Below are 21,254 nucleotides of genomic sequence, written 5' to 3' on the forward strand. Positions count from 1 at the left end.
GATCTACTTGACTCTCCAAAGTTGGGAGTCCCTGTCTTACCAATAATATCTGCCGTTAAAAGGGATTCATGTGGTAACATTTGCTTAGAAATTTAGTCCTGCTTGTGTAGCTTGGTTATATTTCATACTTATGTCTTTTTATGTTTAATACTTGTTTTTCTGTGCTTTCATGGCAAGTAATTTTTCACAAATCATACTTGGGCTTTTTTTGTATGTGCCCTAAGTTTTTTGAAATTCTAGCATATTGCAGTAGGTATAGTTATATTTAGAGATGGCCAGTGCAGCAGTATCATATTTTTGAAAACGTGTGTCAGAAATCTAATCAAAACAAGACAATTGCATTACATTAATTGCATGAGAAAAATAATATTGACTCGCAAAATTAGTTGGGCTAGAGCTGAAGTGAAAAAAATTGCTCCTAATATTGTATGACTTGTTTGATAAGAATTGTCTCAATGTTTCTAGAACTCATCCAATTTTTTTTTAATTTACTTAGAACATTATGATACTGTCACCTATTAAAATTAATTTCTTTTAACATGTTTCAGTAAGGAAAAGATACCCTGTTTCCCCTAAAATAAGACAGCCCCTGATAATAAGACCAATTGGGCTTTTGAACACATGCGCTTAAAATACCCCCCCCCAGAAATAAACCCTCCCCAAAAATAACCCTCCCCAAAAATATTTAAACGCATGCACAGCCAGTCCCCACCATTTCCTCTGGTTAGGGTTAGGGAGACAGCTGGAAATCAGATAAGATGGCAAGAGGAGCCCCGTCTTGCTCCACGCGCCCCAAAATAATAAGACATCCCCAAAAATAAGGCCAAGCACTTATTTCGTGGTTCAAAAAAATATAAGATAGAGTCTTATTTTCAGGGAAACACGGTAGTGATTCAAGTGACACAGTTAACCAAAGATTTATATTTTACAAGAAGATGGAATTTTAAAATAAACAAACTACAACTGAATATGGCCCAATGTTTTTTAATCTTATTATTTAGCCCACAAGTTAGCTTTAAATTAATATCTTTCTTGCAGATTTACAGAGGTTTTTAGTAGTCTTACTTAATAATTCAGGGACAAGAGCAAATTAGTTGTAGCCACTGAGGTATTCTGTTGAAATGGTTCTCTAGAGAGGGATCTAAACAATGTCATTAATTTTTCTCTCTTCTTGCTTGTTGTTCCATTAAGCCGAAGATCTTGTTTACAAACACAGATGCCAAAAAGACATGGAACAACAAGCAATACATGGAAAGATATTGAAGTCTGAATATTGTCGAGACCAATTTGTGAATAATGTACAAATTAGCAGCAACCTTTGGTGTTGAGTTGGTGTCACTATTTGGGTGACTGCTGAATGTGTGAAGTGAAACAAAGTTGTCTCTTTACCCATGTACTCAGGTGTGGATGCCTCTAGCTCTATTGTTTTCTATAACCAGAAATTCTTTCCCATGATCAGATAAGTTCCGTGTCAACTTCAGAAAATTTCATTGTGAAAAAAAGTTATGTTTTGTTTTCAGAGCTGAGTGTGTGATTTAAAAATGTATGACGCTTACTATATTTGTCATTAGTCACTACATACAATGTGAAGTTGCCATTTTGATATATCCTTTGAATTGAAGATCTCACAGCTGAAATTCCTGCCCAGTCATTTGGACTGTCTTCTCCATTTCCCACTTTTTATACCTCTGTTTTATCTGCCTAATCACACAGGTTTTCTGGACAGGGGTAGCTGTGTTTATGTTTTGTTACTGCAGTGCACTGAGTATGTTTCACATAATATCTTATTTATTTATTCAATGTATGTGCCATCCATTTGTTGGCTGATGGTATTCTGAACTTTGAAGATATTGACCAGTAGTTATTTCTACATCCTGTAAGAAAAGACAGAGAAGACATTTGAAGATTTAATTATGTCTCAAAGAGTCTTCTTCAACTTGCAGATGGTCCCTATTCCAGCTGGAGTCTTTACAATGGGAACTGATGAGCCCATTATAAAACAAGATGGAGAAGGGCCTGGAAGGAGAGTCCACATTGGTCATTTTTTCATGGATCGCTACGAAGTCAGCAATGCAGAGTTTGAGAAGTTTGTGAATGCTACTGGCTATGTTACAGAGGTAAGTGAAAGAAGTTGGTGTTTTTGCAAAGCAGTCTTGTTTGTGTCCAAATAGAGCTTGAGAGTTGAAGTTAAACTTCTGCTATATCAGAGGAACGTCTTTCTTCTCAGGTATCTGGTTGGCCTGGGGAAAAGGGAAGATATTCCTCCACAAAAATTCCCAAATGGTATAAAATTGGGAAAAGTCTTCAGTATCCTTGGACATACTAGTAAAACCTAGCAGTGCCAGCAATTTGCTTCCTATTGTCAATACATTAGAGCAGGGGTGTCAAACGGGCCCGATGCATCACGCGCTAGCCACAGCCACCCCAGTTTAGCGAAGGGGGAAAAAAGTCATGATACGTCACGTGACAACGCGAGTTTGACATCCCCGCATTAGAGGGACTTGGTCTTTTCAGAACACTAAAACCAATTCCCTGTGTATCTCTTTATAACAATTATTCTAAGAAAGGACCCTGCCACAAAAGGTCCCAGAAGCTCTTCATTTGGAGTCTGCACCTCCTAAAGATGAACTGTTTTGGAGCATTCTTCACAAAGGAAAGGGAATAACCCACACAAAGACACCCACATAATTTACTGAAAATTGACCTGTTAGGGGTGAACACAGTGTTTCTGGAGAGAAAACTTAAAATCTGCACAGATGAAAAATACTTTTGCCCCACCCAATAAAAACAATAAAGAGAGCCTTAATTAGTTATCAGTAGCAGCATCTTAGAGGAGCATATTGAATAGTGGACCAACTTGTAAAGCAGGGGGTACAAGTTCAAGCACCAGTATTGCTTGTTATAGGACAGTGGCAGATAAATGTTGGACACGTCAAAAATTATATCCTCATTCATCTTCAACAGTTTACATTCCTATTCTCAGGCGACCATTATAAACCTCTAGGAGAAATCATAACCTGGGAAACTGCTCATAGTGTATATGACGGATGACTGATTCAAGTTACAGTATCAATCCAGGATGATAGAAGATTTCATCAAGTTTTCTGTGTGGACCAAACACCTGTTTTGGTCCATTTATCCCTCAATTCTCCTCCTTTATCCAGGGCCAATAGTTAGTAACATGTCTTATAGTCTTAGCAAGGGCTCCTACATAATTTTGCCAGAAAAGTAGGATATGGAAATGTTTTACCAGTGTCTGTCAGGATGTCTTTCTTTCCTATTCAATCAGCACTGCAAAGTTGCTGCTTAATGATCTGCCTTCTCCAGTGCATATTCCTCTAGATGACTCCTGATATCTACAGAGAGTGCTGTCATTAACTATGGTGTCTGTATGTGTAATTGGAGATGTGAGTGGGTGATGCAACCCATTAGTCTTCCATCAGAAGACCAAAAGAGCTATCAAAAAAGCAGTTGTAAGATGCCTTTTTTTGTAAGCTTTCTATTTATTGGATCTTTAGCAATAGCAATAGGACTTCTATACCACTTCATAGTGCTTTATACCACCCTCTGAATGGTTTACAATGTCAACATATTGCTCTCAAGAATCTGGGTCCTCATTTTACCAACTTTGAAAGGATGGCTGAATCAACCTTGGCCAGTCATGATTGAACTCCTGGATGTGGGCAGAGTTAGCCTGCAGTATGGCATTCTAACCACTGCGCCATCAGGACTCCTTTAATTTGCCCAACAATGAGAGCTTTCTGGGCATATTACAAAGTGATTTAAAATTTTAAAAAACAATAAAACAAAATATACTTTCTTTTACAAAATTTGTAGTCCCCCTATTTGTAGTGAACTGTATTTAGGGAACAACAAACTATGTGCAAATACCAAAGTAAAAAAAATAGTAAAAAAGTAATATGATTAAAAGCCAATAATTACTATAGGTATCATTAAAATGAAACTAATCTCTTCTAAGGGTCAGACACACACTGGAATACAGCTGATTTAACTTGCTTACAAAATTTTAGTTGAATGTGGACTATCTATACTTCTGGAGGAAGGGTATTCCATAAAATGGTGACCTGCACTGAGAGGCTTTTTAAGGAAGGGGAGCTACAAAAGGCTCTCTTGATCACCAAATTAGATGTCACCAGTAGACATTCCATTTTGGCAGTGTGTTGTATACTATGGATCCCAAAGCTCAGCCATACAGAACTTTAATGATAATAACCAGTACATTTAATTAAGCCTAGGAACTTACAGGCAACCAATGTAGCACCTTCAAAATAAGAGTTATCCTAGCTTGTTGGTGTTGTCCCATCAATAGTTTAGTACAGGGGTGTCAAACTTGAGGGCCGCATCAAGATTGTGTTTGGCCTCAGGGGCCACATGGGCGTGGCCAAGGTGGGCGTGGCCAGCTTGACATCACTCGTATTGGGTGCAGTATGGTGGCCCGAGCACTACAGCAAAAACAGAGTTCGGGTGGGCCGCGTGTGCCCCCCAGGCCCCATTTTTGGCTGCAACTGCCTTCTGCAGCCCTCTGTCAGCAAAAACTGAGCTCTGTTTTCACTGGCAGAAGGCTGCAGGAGGCCATTGCAGCTGAAAACGGGGCTTGGGAGGGCCGCATGCAGCCCTCCTGAGCTCCGTTCTTGCTGGCAGAGGCACTGCGGGCCAGTCCTTCGCTGTTTCCAGGGCAGCCCTGCAGGCCAGATCTAAACATCCGGTGGCCGGATCCAGCCCCCGGGCCTTGAGTTTGACGCCCCTGGTTTTAGTTGCTGCATTTTGAATTCACTCCACACAGAATGTATCATAGTACAACAGGATTACTATCACCAGAACATATTGGTCCCAATAGATCAGAACATCCTTTGGAGCTAAGGAAAGACCCTGGTTTCCATCTGATGTTTAAGTAGGAGCTGAGAATGCAGGAGAACCCAACTCCTTTGGGGGAGCCAATGTTATTAAGTTGCCTTGATGTCTGTTAACAGTTAGCAGTTCTGATTTCGTGCAATTTAATCTGGGCTTGTTTTGGCCCATTCATATCCTCACAGTTTCCAGCTACAGTACAAAAATTCAGACCCTTGTTGTTTATTAAAAACATGACTAAAGAAGAAAAACTAGAATACATAATTAAAGAGCCCAGGAAAGGATATGAAAATAAAGATCAATGTGCATGTCTCCAAAACACCTGAGGGCAGGACAAGAAGCAATGAATGGAAACTAATCAAGGAGAGAAGCAACCTAGAACTAAGAAGAAATTTCCTGGTAGTTAGAACACAATTAATCAGTGGAACAACTTGCCTCCAAAAATTGTGAATGCTCCAACACTGGAAGTTTTTAAGAAGAGATTGGACAACCATTTGTCTGAAATGGTATAGGGTTTCCTGCCTAAGCAGAGGGTTGGACTAGAACACCTCCAAGGTCCCTTCCAACTCTGTTATTCTATTCTATATAATGTGAGCTCTTAAAGTCGAAATTAATTAGGGACCAAGTTCTAGATGAATTAGATAAATACAAATTTGTGATTGCAGTATTTTTATAGTCCAGCAATATGGCATTCAGCTTTGCTAATCTGTGACAAATCACTCTTCCAATCTGTTTCTTAAGATGTTACCAAATGCTGTCCACAGTGTTTTCAGCAGTTAGGAGGAATCGGCAGAGAATGAAGATTCTCAGGAAGCAGAATCCTGAAGCAAATGCCAAACCCCATTTTACATTATTCCAGTGATGATGTTGAAATATGATGGGATACTCTGTTTGACATCCTAAACCAGCATGCTGGAATGGGAACTAAATTTATATACCCCTGGAAGGCAAAATCCTGGGAAATGTTGACATTTAAAATATGTATCGGCCAAAAATAGTTACAATATTGATTTGCCTGCCTGCAACAGTTAATAACAAAAATTGTCCCAAAGTGGGTTTTTTAAGAACTCAGTATTATGCTGAATGCTGTTAAATTATTTGAAGAGTGTATTGAAGTAAAAAGGGGTTTCTAAACTTTACTTAATTTTTAAAAAGCTTTTGTAAATATTTTTTAAAAGTGGGCTTGGATTTGGTGATCAATAGGAATCAGCGCCTAATATAATTATAGCTAATGAAATTTAGTTATAGTAACAGGTGCCACTATATTTTATAATGGAGAAACTTCTGGGTAAATTCCTTAAATTTCAGCTCAGGAATGTCTTGGTTTATGCATCCCATCATAAGGTCTGTTTTACTTAGGCTTAGAATGTTTTTGTAATATATCCAGCTGAGAAATAAACTGCTATGTACATTTCAGGACAGAATAGAACTCGGTAAACCTGCAAGGATTATGTTGCAATTATCTTTGAAATAATATAAAGGTAAAGGTAAAGGTTCCCCTCGCACATATGTGCTAGTCGTTCTCGACTCTAGGGGGCGGTGCTCATCTCTGTTTCAAAGCCGAAGAGCCAGCGCTGTCTGAAGACGTCTCCATGGTCATGTGGCCAGCATGACTAAACACCAAAGGCACACGGAACGCTGTTACCTTCCACCAAAGGTGGAATTTTCTACTTTCATTTTTTATGTGCTTTCAAACTGCTAGGTTGGCAGAAGCTGGGACGAGTAATGGAGCTCACCCCGTTATGCAGCACTAGGGATTTGAACCACTGAACTGACCTTTCGATCGACAAGCTCAGCATCTTAGCCACTGAGCTACCACGTCCCTTACTGAAATAGTATAGCTGCTGGGAATTCAGAATTCCTAATTTTGGTACATTGAATATCTTTCCGTTATATGTTGCCACAGAGATAGACACTTCAAAATAGTATTGCCAGACAAAAAGGTAGTTCCAGAGAAGTGGATAAACTTATATAGCAGTCTTAAAATACTACTGCTTTCTAGCAATGTGAAAGACATCATCACTAATTATGCATATGTTTATTTCAAATGTATGTGCTTATTATATCTGTTTCCTGCATCTTCTACTATTGCAGTATATGGATAGAACAGATTTAAGAGTCACTTGCTGACTTGCAGGTCAAACATTTTTGCTTTTATCAGTGGGAAAAAAACCCCACTTCTGAAATTACCTATAATTTTTATTAGTTCAGTACACATATGACAACTTGAAAGCACAAGACACGTTTTGTATATCTAAATTTGAAAAATCTCAATTTATGTAATCACTAAACACATACTTCAAAAAGCAATTATGTGGTTACTTTTAAAAGGAAATTGATGAGGAAAGGGAGTTTGAGTAAGAAACAGGTTATGAGCCCTGGTGGTGCAGTGGATAGAATGCAAAGTTGCAGGCAAACTCTGCCCACATCCTGGAGTTCGATCCTGACAAGGCTAATCTTCCCTTCCACCATCATCAATAATGCAATAATAACACACATACATACATAGAAACATCATAGTAACAGCAATTAAGCTGTTTCTGCACACATTTGACTGCTTTGTCATTTCAAAATGTGGTAGATGATTTACACTTGATTCCACCATTAACACACCTTTTAATTTCAACTCCCTTTGATATTTATCGGTGGAAATTTTGAGTAGAATTCCAAACAGAACCATTTTTTAAAAAGTTCTGTACCAGTAATACTGCTTTCCTCCCTAAAACTGATATAATCTCAGTAGCCTAGTTCTCTGGGACAAAAGGATATGGGGATGGACACTATTAGTTTTGGTAACCTAATAATAAGCAGAATTACTTACAGGGATGATTGCAAGAAATAATGTAGACATTGGAGTTCAAAATTTTGAAAGCCACAAATTGCATGACTATTGTAATTTCAAACACAAAAAACTGTCATGCTGTTGGATCAACTGGTCTTAAATTATGTGACATCTCTTGCAGTACCTAGTTTCTCAAGGTTGAGGACAGAACAGGTTTGCAAATATAGTTATTTTAGATTATTTTTGTCTCAAAGTATGTCAGAAATGGAACTCGGAGTCTTTTGACATTCAAGCTTGAAGTACTCATTGACTTTTGCTCTACCTTCCAAAAATACACATACCAATAATGCAATATTTATTGTTTTACCATGTGTCTTTAAGTTATATTATTTTCCTGCTGCTCCATTTTAAATAGTTATTAATTAAAAATAAACCCAAGTGATAAAAAGCAAATATGGAGTTGACATGATAGAAATATTTACACATCAAAAGGCTTTCAAATCCCATTTTAGTGAAAAGCTGATTGAAACATACTGATTTCCATTCAGCCTCACTTCCGAAGTTATGCCAGCACGAATGATTAAATAATAAATCTGTTAATAGATAAGTAAAATGCATATATTTTATAGATTTTTCTTCTTTCCTACATTAGAATTTGATCCAGTTAGTAGAAATGTTTATAGATCTAACAGCCACTATCTGTTTTAGGAGTATTTTAGCTCAATGAAGAGCAATTTATTTGAATAATGTAATATTTTTATTGCAAGGGAGTCTGTTGTAAAATCATAACATTGGTTTTCAGGGTTGGAGGTGAAAGAAAGTTAATATTTGAAGCGTATTCAGTTGGGTAATAATGTGTATTGTTTCCTTTTACAGTAACAGTGAATTGCTATTGAGAAGATAATTGCTACTTAATTATCTGATTTGTTTTTTCTTCCCTCCCTTCCTTCCTTCCTTAGGCAGAAAGATTTGGTGATTCCTTTGTATTTGAAGGCATGTTGAGTAAAGAAGTGAAGAATGGAATTCAGCAAGCTGTAAGTTGTATATATTAATACGTTTTGTACCTATTACAGTGATTCAGAGTTGGAAACAAACTATTGTAACCACAATAATATATTTGGTTTTAAAAAACCATTACTACGCTGTATGAGACTTGCAGTAGTAAGCTTTTGACTAATTTTGAGGACAGTGTTAGTATTGTGAAATTGTGTATTCTAAGAGGAGATACTAATGTAAAACCTCAGAAGTAAACAGGGTGACTTTCTGTCCTTTTTTGGCATGTTGTGATGGCCCATGTCATCTGCAATCACTACAAAGCTGTACTCTTCCTTATAAACAGTAAGTGTTGTCAACTTTGTTTGACAGTCTTACAGACTGAACGTTCAGAGATCATAGGTATGTGTGCCCACAGTACCACTGCTGGTTTACATCCAAATATGTGCAGTTAGAACAAGGACTGCTTTGACAACAGAGTCTGTCCTGTACATTTATTTTGATTCCTCCCTTTTTCTACTTATCCAGCTTAAACCTGCTATGTTTAATTGTAACAATTACTTCACAAAATATGGTGCTAATCAGCTGACAAATGGCCTAGAAACTCACTCACAAAAAGCTTTCGGAGAACCCACATTTGAAAAGACATTGAAGATTTGGTGAAACTTCGTGCTAATACATAACTTGTTCAGAAGAATGTGTGTGTATGTATGTGTGTGTGTGTATGTATGTATATGTATGTATGTATATATATATATTTGCAAATAGAATCACACATCTGAATTTTATTTAATTTAATTGTTTTAATTGTGTAATACTTTTGTTCAGAAGAGAGGGGGGAAAGAGAGAAAGAAAGAGAGAAGGGTGTTAAAACAGTTGTTTTCATAGTGTATTAAATACTTCTTTATGTAGTCTTACCCTCTCACCTGAATATTCATTTTTAAAAGGTAGGAATGATTGCATTGTTGTTTTATTCTGATAATAGATTCTGATATTATTATTATTATTCTGATAATTACCATATGCGGTCTGTGTGTGTATGTGTGTGTGTATCGATATTATAGATAGATAGATAGATAGATAGATAGATAGATAGATAGATAGATAGAGATAGAGATATAGAGATATAGAGATATATATAAATATAGATATTACAAACTATTCTAAAAATACTAGTTCCAGGTATATTTGTAAACAAAGAAGCAGACATTCTGTGAGCTCCGGAACTAAAATAATTAAAATTTTATTGTACTAAGCTTTCATCATCCATTTGCTGACATCGTCAGAGTATTAAACTACCATTACAGAGATAGTATAAAGGCAGAAATCTCTGTAATGGTAGTTTAATACTCTGACAATGTCAGCAGATGGCTGATGAAAACTTAGTAGAATAAAATTTTAATTATTTTAGTTCCAGAGCTCGCAGAATGTCTGCTTCTTTGTTTACATATATGGATATATACAGGTGAAATTCGAAAAATTAGAATATCGCGCAAAAGTTCATTTATTTCAGTAATGCAACTTAAAAGGTGACACTAATATATGAGATAGACTCATTACATGTAAAGCGAGATAGTTCAAGCCTTGATCAGCTCATGAAAACCCCAAATTCACAATCTCAGAAAATTAGAATATTACATGAAATCAATAAAACAAGGATTGTACATAGAACAATATCGGACCTCTGAAAAGTATAAGCATGCATATGTTCTCAGTACTTGGTTTGGGCTCCTTTTGCATCAATTACTGCCTCAATGTGGCATGGCATGGATGCTATCAGCCTGTGGCACTGCTGAGGTGTTATGGAAGACCAGGATGCTTCAATAGCGGCCTTCAGCTCTTCTGCATTGTTCGGTCTCATGTCTCTCATCTTTCTCTTGGCAATGCGAGTTTGCTGACCAATGAAGCACAATAATCCCATGGTCATTGAACCAGGTTTTGGTATTTTTGGCAGTGTGGACAGGTGCCAAGTCCTGCTGGAAAATGAAGTCAGCATCCCCATAAAGCTCGTCTGCGGAAGGAAGCATGAAGTACTCCACAATCTCCTGGTAGACAGCTGTGTTGACCCTGGACTTAATGAAGCACAGTGGACCAACACCAGCAGATGACATGGCTCCCCAAATCAACACAGACTGTGGAAACTTCACACTGGACTTCAAGCATCTTGCAGTGTATGCCTCTCCATTCTTCCTCCAGACTCTGGGTCCTTGGTTTCCAAATGAGATGCAAAAGTTGCTCTCATCAGAAAAGAGGACTTTGGACCACTGAGCAACAGACCAGTTCTTTTTGTCTTTAGCCCAGGTAAGACGCTTCTGACATTGTTTATTGTTCAGGAGCGGCTTGCCAAGAGGAATACAACATTTGAAGCCCATGTCCAGGATCCGTCTGTGTGTGGTGGCTCTTGATGCACTGACTCCAGCCTCAGTCCACTTCGTGTGAAAGTCCCCAACATTTTTGAATGGCCTTTTCCTGACAATCCTCTCCAGGCTGCGGTCATCCCTGCTGCTTGTGCACCTTTTTCTTCCACACTTTTCCCTTCCACATAACTTTCTATTAATGTGCTTTGATACAGCACTTTGGGAACATCCAACAATTTTTGCAATTACCTTTTGAGGGTTTCCCTCCTTATGGAGGGTGTCAATGATAGTTTTCTGCACAACTGTCAGGTCAGCAGTCTTTCCCATGATTGTGATTCCTACTGAACCAGACTGAGAAACCATTTAAAGGCTCAGGAACCCTTTGCAGGTGTTATGGCTTAATTAGCTGATTAGAGTGGGACACTTTGAGCCTAGAATATTGAACCTTTTCACAATATTCTAATTTTCTGAGATTGTGAATTTGGGGTTTTCATGAGCTGTAAGCCATAATCATCAAAATTATGACAAATGAACTATCTCACTTTGCATGTAATGAGACTATCTCATGTATTAGTTTCACCTTTTAAGTTGATTACTGAAATAAATGAACTTTTGCACGATATTCTAATTTTTCGAGTTTCACCTGTATAAATCTATATACCGGTATATATAGATGTAGATACATCTTGACTTACAACCACAATGGAGCCCAAAATTTCTGTTGCTAAATGAGTCATTTGTTAAGTGAAGTAAATTCACTTAACAAATGACTCACTTAGCAACAGAACCTTTCCTGCCACATTTCTTAAATGAGTCACTGCAGTTCTTAAGTTAATAACACAGTTGTTAAGTGAATCTGGCTTCCCCGACTTTGCTTGTCAGAAGGTTGCAAAAGGTGACCACATGACCCCGGAACACTGCAATCCATCATCAACATGAGTCAGTTGCCAAGAATCTAAATGTTGATCACATGATCATGGTGATGCTGCAATGGTTGTAAGTGTGAAAAAATGGTCATAAATTGGTTTTTTCAGTGCCATGATAACTTTGAACGGTCATTAAATGAACTGTTATAAGTTGAGAGCTATCTGTATAGATGGAGATGGAGATAGAGATATATTTATGGGAAGTAAAAAACCCCACAATCCTTGAAAAATGAAACCTATATCTACAAATATGGCACGAAGGAACAGAGCTTAATTCTAAAAGATAAAATGACCCTTTCATAGATGATCATTACAAGTGTGTATGTGTATGTGCTTATGTATTATATATACTGTGTTTCCCCAAAAATAAGACTGGGTCTTATATTAATTTTTGCTCCAAAAGATGCATTAGGGCTTATTTTCTGGTTAGGTCTTATTTTGGGGGGAAAATGGTATTAAATGCATCCATCTGGCTGACAATCTTAACTGGGGCTTATTTTGGGGGTAGGGCTTATATTACGAGCATCCTGAAAAATCATGCTAGGATTTATTTTCCGGTTGGGTCCTATTTTCGGGGAAACAGGGTAACAAAAATGAATCTAAAAGCAGTAGGATTCAAAAGCCAGGTTTTTGTAGATTTGAGGTCTTTAAAAACTGAAACAGTATGTATCAGGGATGCCTCCTGCTCCATTTCCACCTTAAGAACATAGCTGAACAAATATGCAATGTATCTTTTGGTATTGTCAGCATTACTGGGTAACCTCCTTAATTATTTCATAAAATCAAGAGCTAGTCCCTAAAAACCAATCAGATCTTCAGAAGTGAAACTTAATTTGAGGGGGATTTGACTTTTTATCTGTGAAGTATGTTCAACAGGGCAGTAACATATTAACTTTCCAATGTAGGTTGGAAACCTCTTGTGTGTTTTCAATTGCATTTAGGCAGTCTGTTGGAAAGTTCCAGGTGATTTAATATTGTGGCAGATAATTAGTTTAAATTTCACTTGAGTATTTCATCTTAACATGCTCCTTTTATGCACCGAAACGAAAATGTTATGTACGGGAGTAAAAATAACACACATTAAAGCACCATATGGGGCTTTTTAGAATAATTACATCCTGCAGTCTGTATGTTTTGTTGAAGAAATACAATTTTTGAATAAAACGAGAAGGAAGAAAACTTGAAAAGATTCTTCAGCTGCAGTTTAGCTATTGATGTGGTGTTTGGCTATGACATGGTATATGTGACAAAAAATATTTTTGTCTGTCTGAGAAAACGCTCTTGTTTCTGCTGTTGAGATATTATATGAAGTTATACAACTTGTCCATGTAGGACAATATATATTGGTTTATTTTAAATTCAGCTCTGTGGTTGGAGAAAATGGTGATTTACTTTGGAACTGATCGATTCTTTTCACGTATGTATTGAATTCTTCGTGTTTGAATTTCTGGGAATCTCCATGCTCAGAAACCTGAAAAACAGTGTTAAATTTCTTTCTAGTTGTTCTCTTAAACGAAACACAAAAGTAGTCAAACAGTGCTAAAGAAAATCCAATCTAGGTATAGGAAAGCATTTGTGCAAATAAACTTGCATAATTAATGATAATTTATTAACTAATGATTAATAACTTGCATAAGTTAAATAATACAGGGCAGGGATGAGTAATGTATAGGCTGCTTTTAGCCTTCCATCACCCCATTTCAACCATCCAGTGAGATTGATGTTAGCCCTTTGAGGCTAACCAGATCAGGAAACAGATTACACAAGAAGACTAGAACCATACTTTACCGAAAAAAAATACTGCAGCAGAATCTTGCAGCCTGATTGTGTGTGTGTCTCCCCACCACCATCGCACCTCCTCTGAAGGCCATTTATTTAGACATTCACACATGCTGTCCTGCTTAGTAACAATCACATTTCTCTTACTATTTTTAGGGATGCGTGTGCCGACACTTATTCTCACTATCCAAATCCACAGGGTCATGGTGTTAGTCCCAGCCTGTGGCTTGTGGACGCTGGAGCAGGAATGATGCACAATCCAGTCGGCAAAGAGAACTGATAAGAGAACAAACATTCAAACAGGTTCTTTTAGGATGTGGAAATATAAAAATTGTCTAGGTAGAAACAACATTGATTAGTTAATAGTAAAATTAAATAGAGATCTATGCTGTCATTTAATAGTCAATTTATATGGACAAGCAGATGAGTGATATACACCAGGTTGATCAGGCAATCGTAAGGAGGAATCAGAACAATCAGATCTGGAGACAGAATAAAGCACTTGGACACAGAAGGGAGTATGATGGGCACAGGAAAGACAGATGGGAGATGAAACACTTGCTGTCTCTCCAGATGGAACTGATGCAACCTTAGCCCCTTCAGAGTTCTGGTTTTTATAAACTCTGAATTGGTGGGCAGATTTCTGATTCTGGCTCACAGCCAGTGATCCTAAATGAAATTGTCTTGGCAACCTTGGCTCTCTGCCCAGAAATTCTGTGATCCCTCTTCATGTCTATACGATGGTCATTTTCAAACTAAATTTTTATTGCACAGGGAGGAACCAGTCTGAGTCCCTTCCTAACATTTTCCCAGTTTTCTGGGCTCAAAAGCATATTTTTTTTTGCACATCCCTACATCGTTTCTGCAGCGTAATCGCCATGGCTGCTTGCTTATATATAAGTTAATGCCAGCACCTTGATTTGTACCCGGAGAGAAATAATCAAATGCAGAACCCACAGAACTGATTTATATACTGCCGGAACTAAAATCAGCGAGTCACCGCATTATGAACTAGTTGCAATCCCTTTATAATTTCTAAGGGGAGCCCAATGTAAAATGCATCACAGTATCCAACTGGGTTATAATGGAGGTTTGAATTACAGTAATTAGGTTATTTTGCATTATGTTGGAAGAAATATCCATCTGGTTCAGTTCCAAGCTGGGAGAAAGACATTGGAAACATGGAGGCTGCTTGGAAAGATGGTTTAATGATGAAGCAGAACCACCAGCAGTCCTGGGTTCTGGGCAGCTAACCACATGGAGTTAAGAGTGAGGGGTATTTATACCTTCTCTTGGGCTTTGCACTTGAGCATCCTGTTCCTGTGCAAGAACATGTATTCTATTGAGTGTTGTCAGACTCCCATGATGCCATGTACAAATCCTAGGAGTTTGAACTAAGTTTACATCAGCAGTCCAAACTTCAACCAAACTGTTGGGCAATTCCTATTGTGGCTGAGGGCTAATCCTACCTTTGTCCAGACTTTGCTGTAGGGAATTTGCTTATGAATAGAGCTAGCTATCTCTTTATCTCTTGAGTGCTGACATCTGCTGTGGGATATTAAGGAAGGAGGGGACTGCTTTCCAAGAGCATGTTTCTCCATTTCTCATCCAGGGAAATATAATATTCTGCTTTTTTAATATTTCCCAAAATATTTCATTCTAGGAGAGGAGTGGGTACTAGCTTTCTACAACCAGGTACATTTGATTTTGATTTTTTTATTTTATTTTATTAGATTTATATACCGCCCTACTCCCGAAGGACTCAGGGCGGTGAACAGCCAAAAAATAAAACACATAGATTACAAAATTTAAAAGACAGTATAAAACCACATTAAATAATTTTGCCTGGGACAAATTAAAAACATCCCCCATGGTTAAGACAAATTTAAAATTTACAATTTAAAAAGGGAAAAAGTTAGGCCAGGCCAGCCTATTGAAATAGAAAGGGTGCGGCGGAAGGTGCGTAGATTCGGGATCCTCCGTATCTCTGGGGGGAGCTCATTCCAGATAGCAGGTGCCCCCACAGAGAAGGCACTCCCCCCCGGGGGCCGCCAGCCAACATTGTTTGGCCGACGGCACCCTGAGGAGCCCCTCTCTATGAGAGCGTACTGACCGGTGAGAGGCTACTAGTGGCAGCAGGCGGTCCCGTAAGTATCCAGGTCCTAAGCTATGGAGCGCTCTAAAGGTGGTAACCAAAACCTTGAAGCGCACCCGGAAGACCACCGGGAGCCAGTGCAGCTCACGCAGGAGAGGTGTTACATGGGAACGCCATGTCGCTCCCATAACCACCCGCGCGGCCGCACTCTGCACCAGTTGGAGCCTCCGGGTGCTCCTCAAGGGGAGCCCCATGTAGAGAGCATTACAGTAGTCCAGGCTGTAATTGGTGCAATTGTAATTTGCAATTGGTGCATCATAAAGGGCCCTCTAGCCACAGCCTCCAGGTAAGAACTGTGAGTCTGGAAGAAAACCCAGGTTGTAGACCTGTTCCTTCATAAGTAGTGCTTGACCATCCAGATGTAAAGTAGAACAGCAAGTCCACCTTAGGTTGATCTCTCTCTTTTAGGCAGAAGGGAAATTTGTGCCTTTGTCACAAGGATTTGCTTTGCATTCTGCTACTGTATCCCTTCAAAGAAATTATTTATTTTTATTTATTTTATTTCCAATTTATATACTGCCCTTCTCCCTGAGGACTCAGGGCGGTGTACAGCCAGAATTAAGAACATGAAATACAAATATTAAAAAACAATTAAAAATATATATAAATTTGGCCCAAAGATTAAAAAACCACAAACCAATTAAAACATTTAAAAATTTCTTCTTAAGCCAGCCCGGCTTGCTGGAAAAAGTGGGTTTTAAGGGCACGGCGGAAGGCACTGAGGTCTTAGATTCTCCTTATCTCTGGGGGCAACTGATTCCAGAGGGTAGGTGCCCCCACAGAGAAGGCCCTCCCCCTGGGGGTCACCAGCCTACATTGTTTGGCTGATGGTACCCTGAGGAGGCCCTCTCTGTGGGAGCGCACGGGTCGATGGGAGGTCGTCGGTAGCAGCAGGCGGTCTCGAAGATAGCTAGGCCCTATGCCATGGAGCTCTTTAAAGGTGATGACCAACACCTTGAAGCGCACCCGGAAGACCACCGGGAGCCAGTGCAGCTCGCGCAGGAGCGGTGTTACATGGGAGCGCCATGCTGCTTCCGTCACTACCCGCGCTGCTGCGTTCTGGATCAGTTGGAGCCTCCGGGTGCTCCTCAAGGGGAGCCCCATGTAGAGAGCGTTGCAGTAGTCAAGACGAGAGGTGACGATGCTTGTCTTAGGAAAGGAAAAGATCTAAAACGGAATAGAACTTATTGACATGCCTGAAAGCATAAAGACAGGAGAATTAAACCATGCACATAAATCCCTTGCAGTGAACGTTTGTAGAATGACAACCTGCCTTCTGTAGGATATTATGCAGGAAAAAGTTGTTGTTTTTTTAAATTGTGTGTGTGTGTGTGTGTGTGTGTGTGTGTGTGTGTGTGTGTGTGTTTTGCTTTACTACTGTGAGTCAAATGTCAATTCTCAGAGCAGCCACTCGCGGTATTATATGATCCTTGCCTGAACTGGGAATTCCTCTCCCTGATGTTTGTATCAGAGGCAGGTTGGAACTGGCATCCAGCCCATATTGTTGAGCTCTGCTGCTTCCTTTGAAAGATTTCCCCTATTTGGTTAGAGTAATTTTTAGAGGACTTTTCTTTTGCCTTGTTTTTCAACATGTATTATTAGGACATTTTGGCATGCAGAACATCATCTAGTAGGCATGGAAAAAGGATACCATTCTGATTATTTTGGCCAGCAGCCTAGCAAAGCAGGGACTATTTTTCTCTTTTATTTAGAATTTTAGTTTAGCCAAATGTGGTTCCTCTTGTAAGTATGCAGGCTATAAAATATAAAAGTAAATCTGAAGCGATAACATTTGTTTCTTTTCTTTGTTTTTAAAAGAGCTTTAAAAAGTTAAATCAAAATGGTATTAATGGTTTTTAAAATTAAAAGCCCTAGCTCAGTGGTTCTCATCCTGTGGGTCAGGACCCCTTTGGGGGTCGAATGACCCTTTCACAGGGGTCGCCTAAGACTATCGGAAAACACATATTTTCAAAGGTTTTAGGAATAATTTTATTGTTGGGGGTCACCACAATATGAGGAACTGTATTAAAGGGTCGCAGCATTAGGAAGGTTGAGAACCACTGCCCTAGCTATATGTTGTCCTTGACCTGCCCCCTTCAAGCTATATACAGTATAAAAGCCAATAAGCCAGAAGACTGATTTCTTCAGCATCATATTCAAGCATTATAGACATAGCTTTTGACATCATCTAAGGATTTATTAAGGATAAAGCTTGAAAGATTGATTTATACATTAGGAGCTTAGTCCAAGCACAAAATGGCCAAGCCCAAATAGCAAGCAAAATTAATTTTGTTTAGTATCGGATTCATTCACAGTAGAACTGTAGAATCTAAGAATACAGGTAATCCCCAGGTTATGAGCATTCCCTTAGTGAACATTCGAAGTTACACGATCAGCGCCCCCCTAATGTTTACGAACAAGTCCTGAAACTACGAATCTTGCAGCACCATCGCAGTTGTTTGCCCTTACAAACATCTGCAGAGGGTCTGCAACATTTGTCCTGCACTTTGCTGGCCAAAACTGAGCTTTGGAGGGGCGAACCCGCCCCTCTGATGCTCTGTTTAGGCCTGCACAGTGCCGCGTCAGGCCTGCACAGGCCTAAACGGAGCTCCTTTTTGGCCGCCAAAGTGCCAAGCAAGGCCTGCACACACCAAAATGGAGCTGCAGAGAGATGCGTGCAGCTGAGAGGCTGGACAGGAGACAGTTTGCTAGATCTTCGCACGGTAAGTGACCCGGCACAGCAGGTTGGGTGGGGGGAAGCTATTATGGGGAACATGAGGTATTTCAATGGGTCGAGGAGGCCTTGAGTGGTCCTAAGCAGGTGGCCTGTTCCACCATTAGGCCCCCCCATGTCCTTCCCCACCCTGAAATACTTCGTGTGCATCTAACAAGACTCGCTTTTGATTAGTGAATGGAATGGCCAGGCTCCATTTGTATTTGTAACTCGAGGACTACCTGTATTGAGAATTTATGATCATAGCAAAGTTAGTGTGAGACAACTCTTGTTCAAGAATAAGGAGTTATAACATAATTATTCTAGACTATATATTATTGCCTTTTATTTTCTGGATATTTTTATTGTTTGTAATTGTTTTAACTGTTGTATAGATTTAGAATTGTAAGCCTCCTAGAGTCCTTGGTTGAGATGGGCAGCCAGGGCCGGATTTAGCTGAAAAGAGGCCCTAGGCTATTCCACTTATGAGGTCCTTTCACCTTTAGTGAAAGTGTAATTTTAATTTTGCTAACAATTTGAATGTAGGCCCCGCTTGATCTTGAGGCCCTAGGCTGAAGCCTAGTTAGCCTATAGGAAAATCCGGCCCTGTGGGCAGCTATAGAAAATGGATGGATGGATGGCAACAAGTTTCATCTGTGCATGATGATTGGTATCATCAATCCCAGGAGTGTGTCAACTGCAGATTTCACTTTCTTAGCTAGGCCTATAGTTATTTTCGGATTGTTTGTAATATCTACCCCATGTTTTGGGGATGTGATTGGGAAGCATGAACTGGCACTTGCGCACTGTGGGAAATCAGTCACGCTAGCACTGTCCCTGATTTAGTGTGTTTTGGATCTATTCCTGTAGATATGGTTGTTGTTTCTATGCAATTATTAAAAAAATAAATCTGAGTTGCATACTGCCCTTTTCTCACTGAGTTATGATGCACCATTTGAGGCATTGGATGTGTTACACTACACATGCACAAATGCTAATTCATGTCGCGGAATACTGTCAAACATCACCCGGAAATGCCTCTATTGTATGTAGAATCTGAGCTTGTCACTGTCCAGCCATTGTTTTTTTGTCTTGAACTGTGAGTATTTTGTCCTGTTTGGCACTGTTTGCAGGGGGGCTGCTTGTACAGGCAGCAGATGATTTTCACCGGAAATCCAATGCAGTTGCCATGGCGGCAAAATGCTGAACAGAAGTAGGTCATTTCAGTGTAATTTTGGAGGTGCTTTGGAAAACCTAGCTGGATAAAAGTGAACACCTAAGATACTTCATCTTGTAAACACTCACTTTCCTTTCAGCCAGGCTTTATGACTGTATCTTTCTGATTTGGAATGACAAAAATTCATTTGTCCTTGCAAGCAAGGCACCCACAATGAAATAAGCAGGATTGAATGGTTGTCATATTTCCTTGAGATAATTGGAAAGAAAGAATTGGGGCTGAAAATAGCAGACTAGTTATACCTTACATATCAGGGTGTTTTAAGGCACAAAGGTGATAATTAACTTTGTATGTATTGAATCTGTCCAGGTTATTGGAAAATCAAGTGCTATTTACCAAGTGACAAAGAATTTATCTTTCCTCTGTGCTATTTCTATCAAGGGACTGCCTTTTTCACCTGTAGCCTAAAAACATTTTTAATACCAGTTTTTTTATGATAGCTCCTGAAAGTAAACATTGCAGAAGGTCATCTAGCTAAAAGTTGCAAAAAAAATTGTCCTTGTTCCTAGAAGCAGTGCATTTTGATCAATAAATAACAAGAGATCTACATTGTGTCTCCACTATCTTAGCTATCTAAGTGGAAAGCTTGTCTGGAAAAATACCAGACTGATTTTTTTTTCTTCATTTCAATGTAGGTGTGATATTCAAATCAAATGACTTTATTGCAGTCATTAACCAGTAGAAGGAATGAAGAAAGAAAAGAGGTAATTTTCAAGTATCCAGAACATCCAAATGTAAATAAACAAAGAATGATCTAGGGGTGGGTTCTACTTACCTTTACCACTGGTTCGCAACGGCATCGCACACGCTCGCTCGCTTTGCTCACGCACATGCCTTGCTTCTCCACATACACAGATTGCTGATGATGACATCCGGGGCGGTGGGTGGGGCCTCCCGCTAGTTTTACTACTGGTTCTTGCAAACCAGTCCGAACTGGGGGCAACCCACCACTGGAATGATCCATAAAAAAATATGCCAAAAGGCTTCTTATTAGTTGAAACTAACCTAAAACATAAAGTTATAGAGCCCTGGCAAGTCTGAGGAAGATACAGTACAGTTGCTGACATAGAAAAATGACCAGGGTAGTGCTGAGGGAAAGCCATTACCTACTTACACAAGTCCAGTTGCTCTTAAATATTTTTGTCTAATTTATGTGCCACCACCTGGCAATCTTCCATGTTATTTCAGGGTTATATCACAGAATAAAAATTTATTGTACTGTTGATCACAGTATCCTGTTTTAATAGCTAGGATTGGGCAATTGTTTTGGGTCTGATGTTTGGCAACTTCAAAATCAACTGAGAGCTTCCTTGGTGTTTCTACCATATTGAGTGAATGTTAATTGCCAGGTACTAATAGCTATGTACTTATGGATACACTTCTTAAGCCAAAAATCCATCTATTTCAACATTCTATTTCCAAAGGAGTCAGATGGAAGTCTCT

At 39.1% G+C, this 21,254-nt stretch overlaps 1 protein-coding gene across 2 annotated transcripts in view; it reads left to right on the forward strand.

The window, feature by feature from the left end:
• SUMF1 (sulfatase modifying factor 1) overlaps positions 1-21,254 on the forward strand; it is a 75,165-nt gene that overhangs the window by 14,691 nt on the left and 39,220 nt on the right. For both annotated transcript variants that reach the window (XR_015732680.1, XM_034431657.2), the window contains exons 2-3: positions 1,944-2,117; positions 8,611-8,685. Coding sequence is in view for 1 of the 2 variants with exons in the window: in XM_034431657.2 (XP_034287548.1) it covers positions 1,944-2,117; positions 8,611-8,685 (249 nt within the window). In the remaining variant the exon portion in view is untranslated. The remainder of the gene's footprint in view (positions 1-1,943; positions 2,118-8,610; positions 8,686-21,254) is intronic.

This window comes from Pantherophis guttatus, chromosome 2 (assembly GCF_059756535.1).
Source record: "Pantherophis guttatus breed Tessera chromosome 2, ASM5975653v1, whole genome shotgun sequence".
NCBI classification, from domain to species: Eukaryota; Metazoa; Chordata; class Lepidosauria; order Squamata; family Colubridae; genus Pantherophis; species Pantherophis guttatus.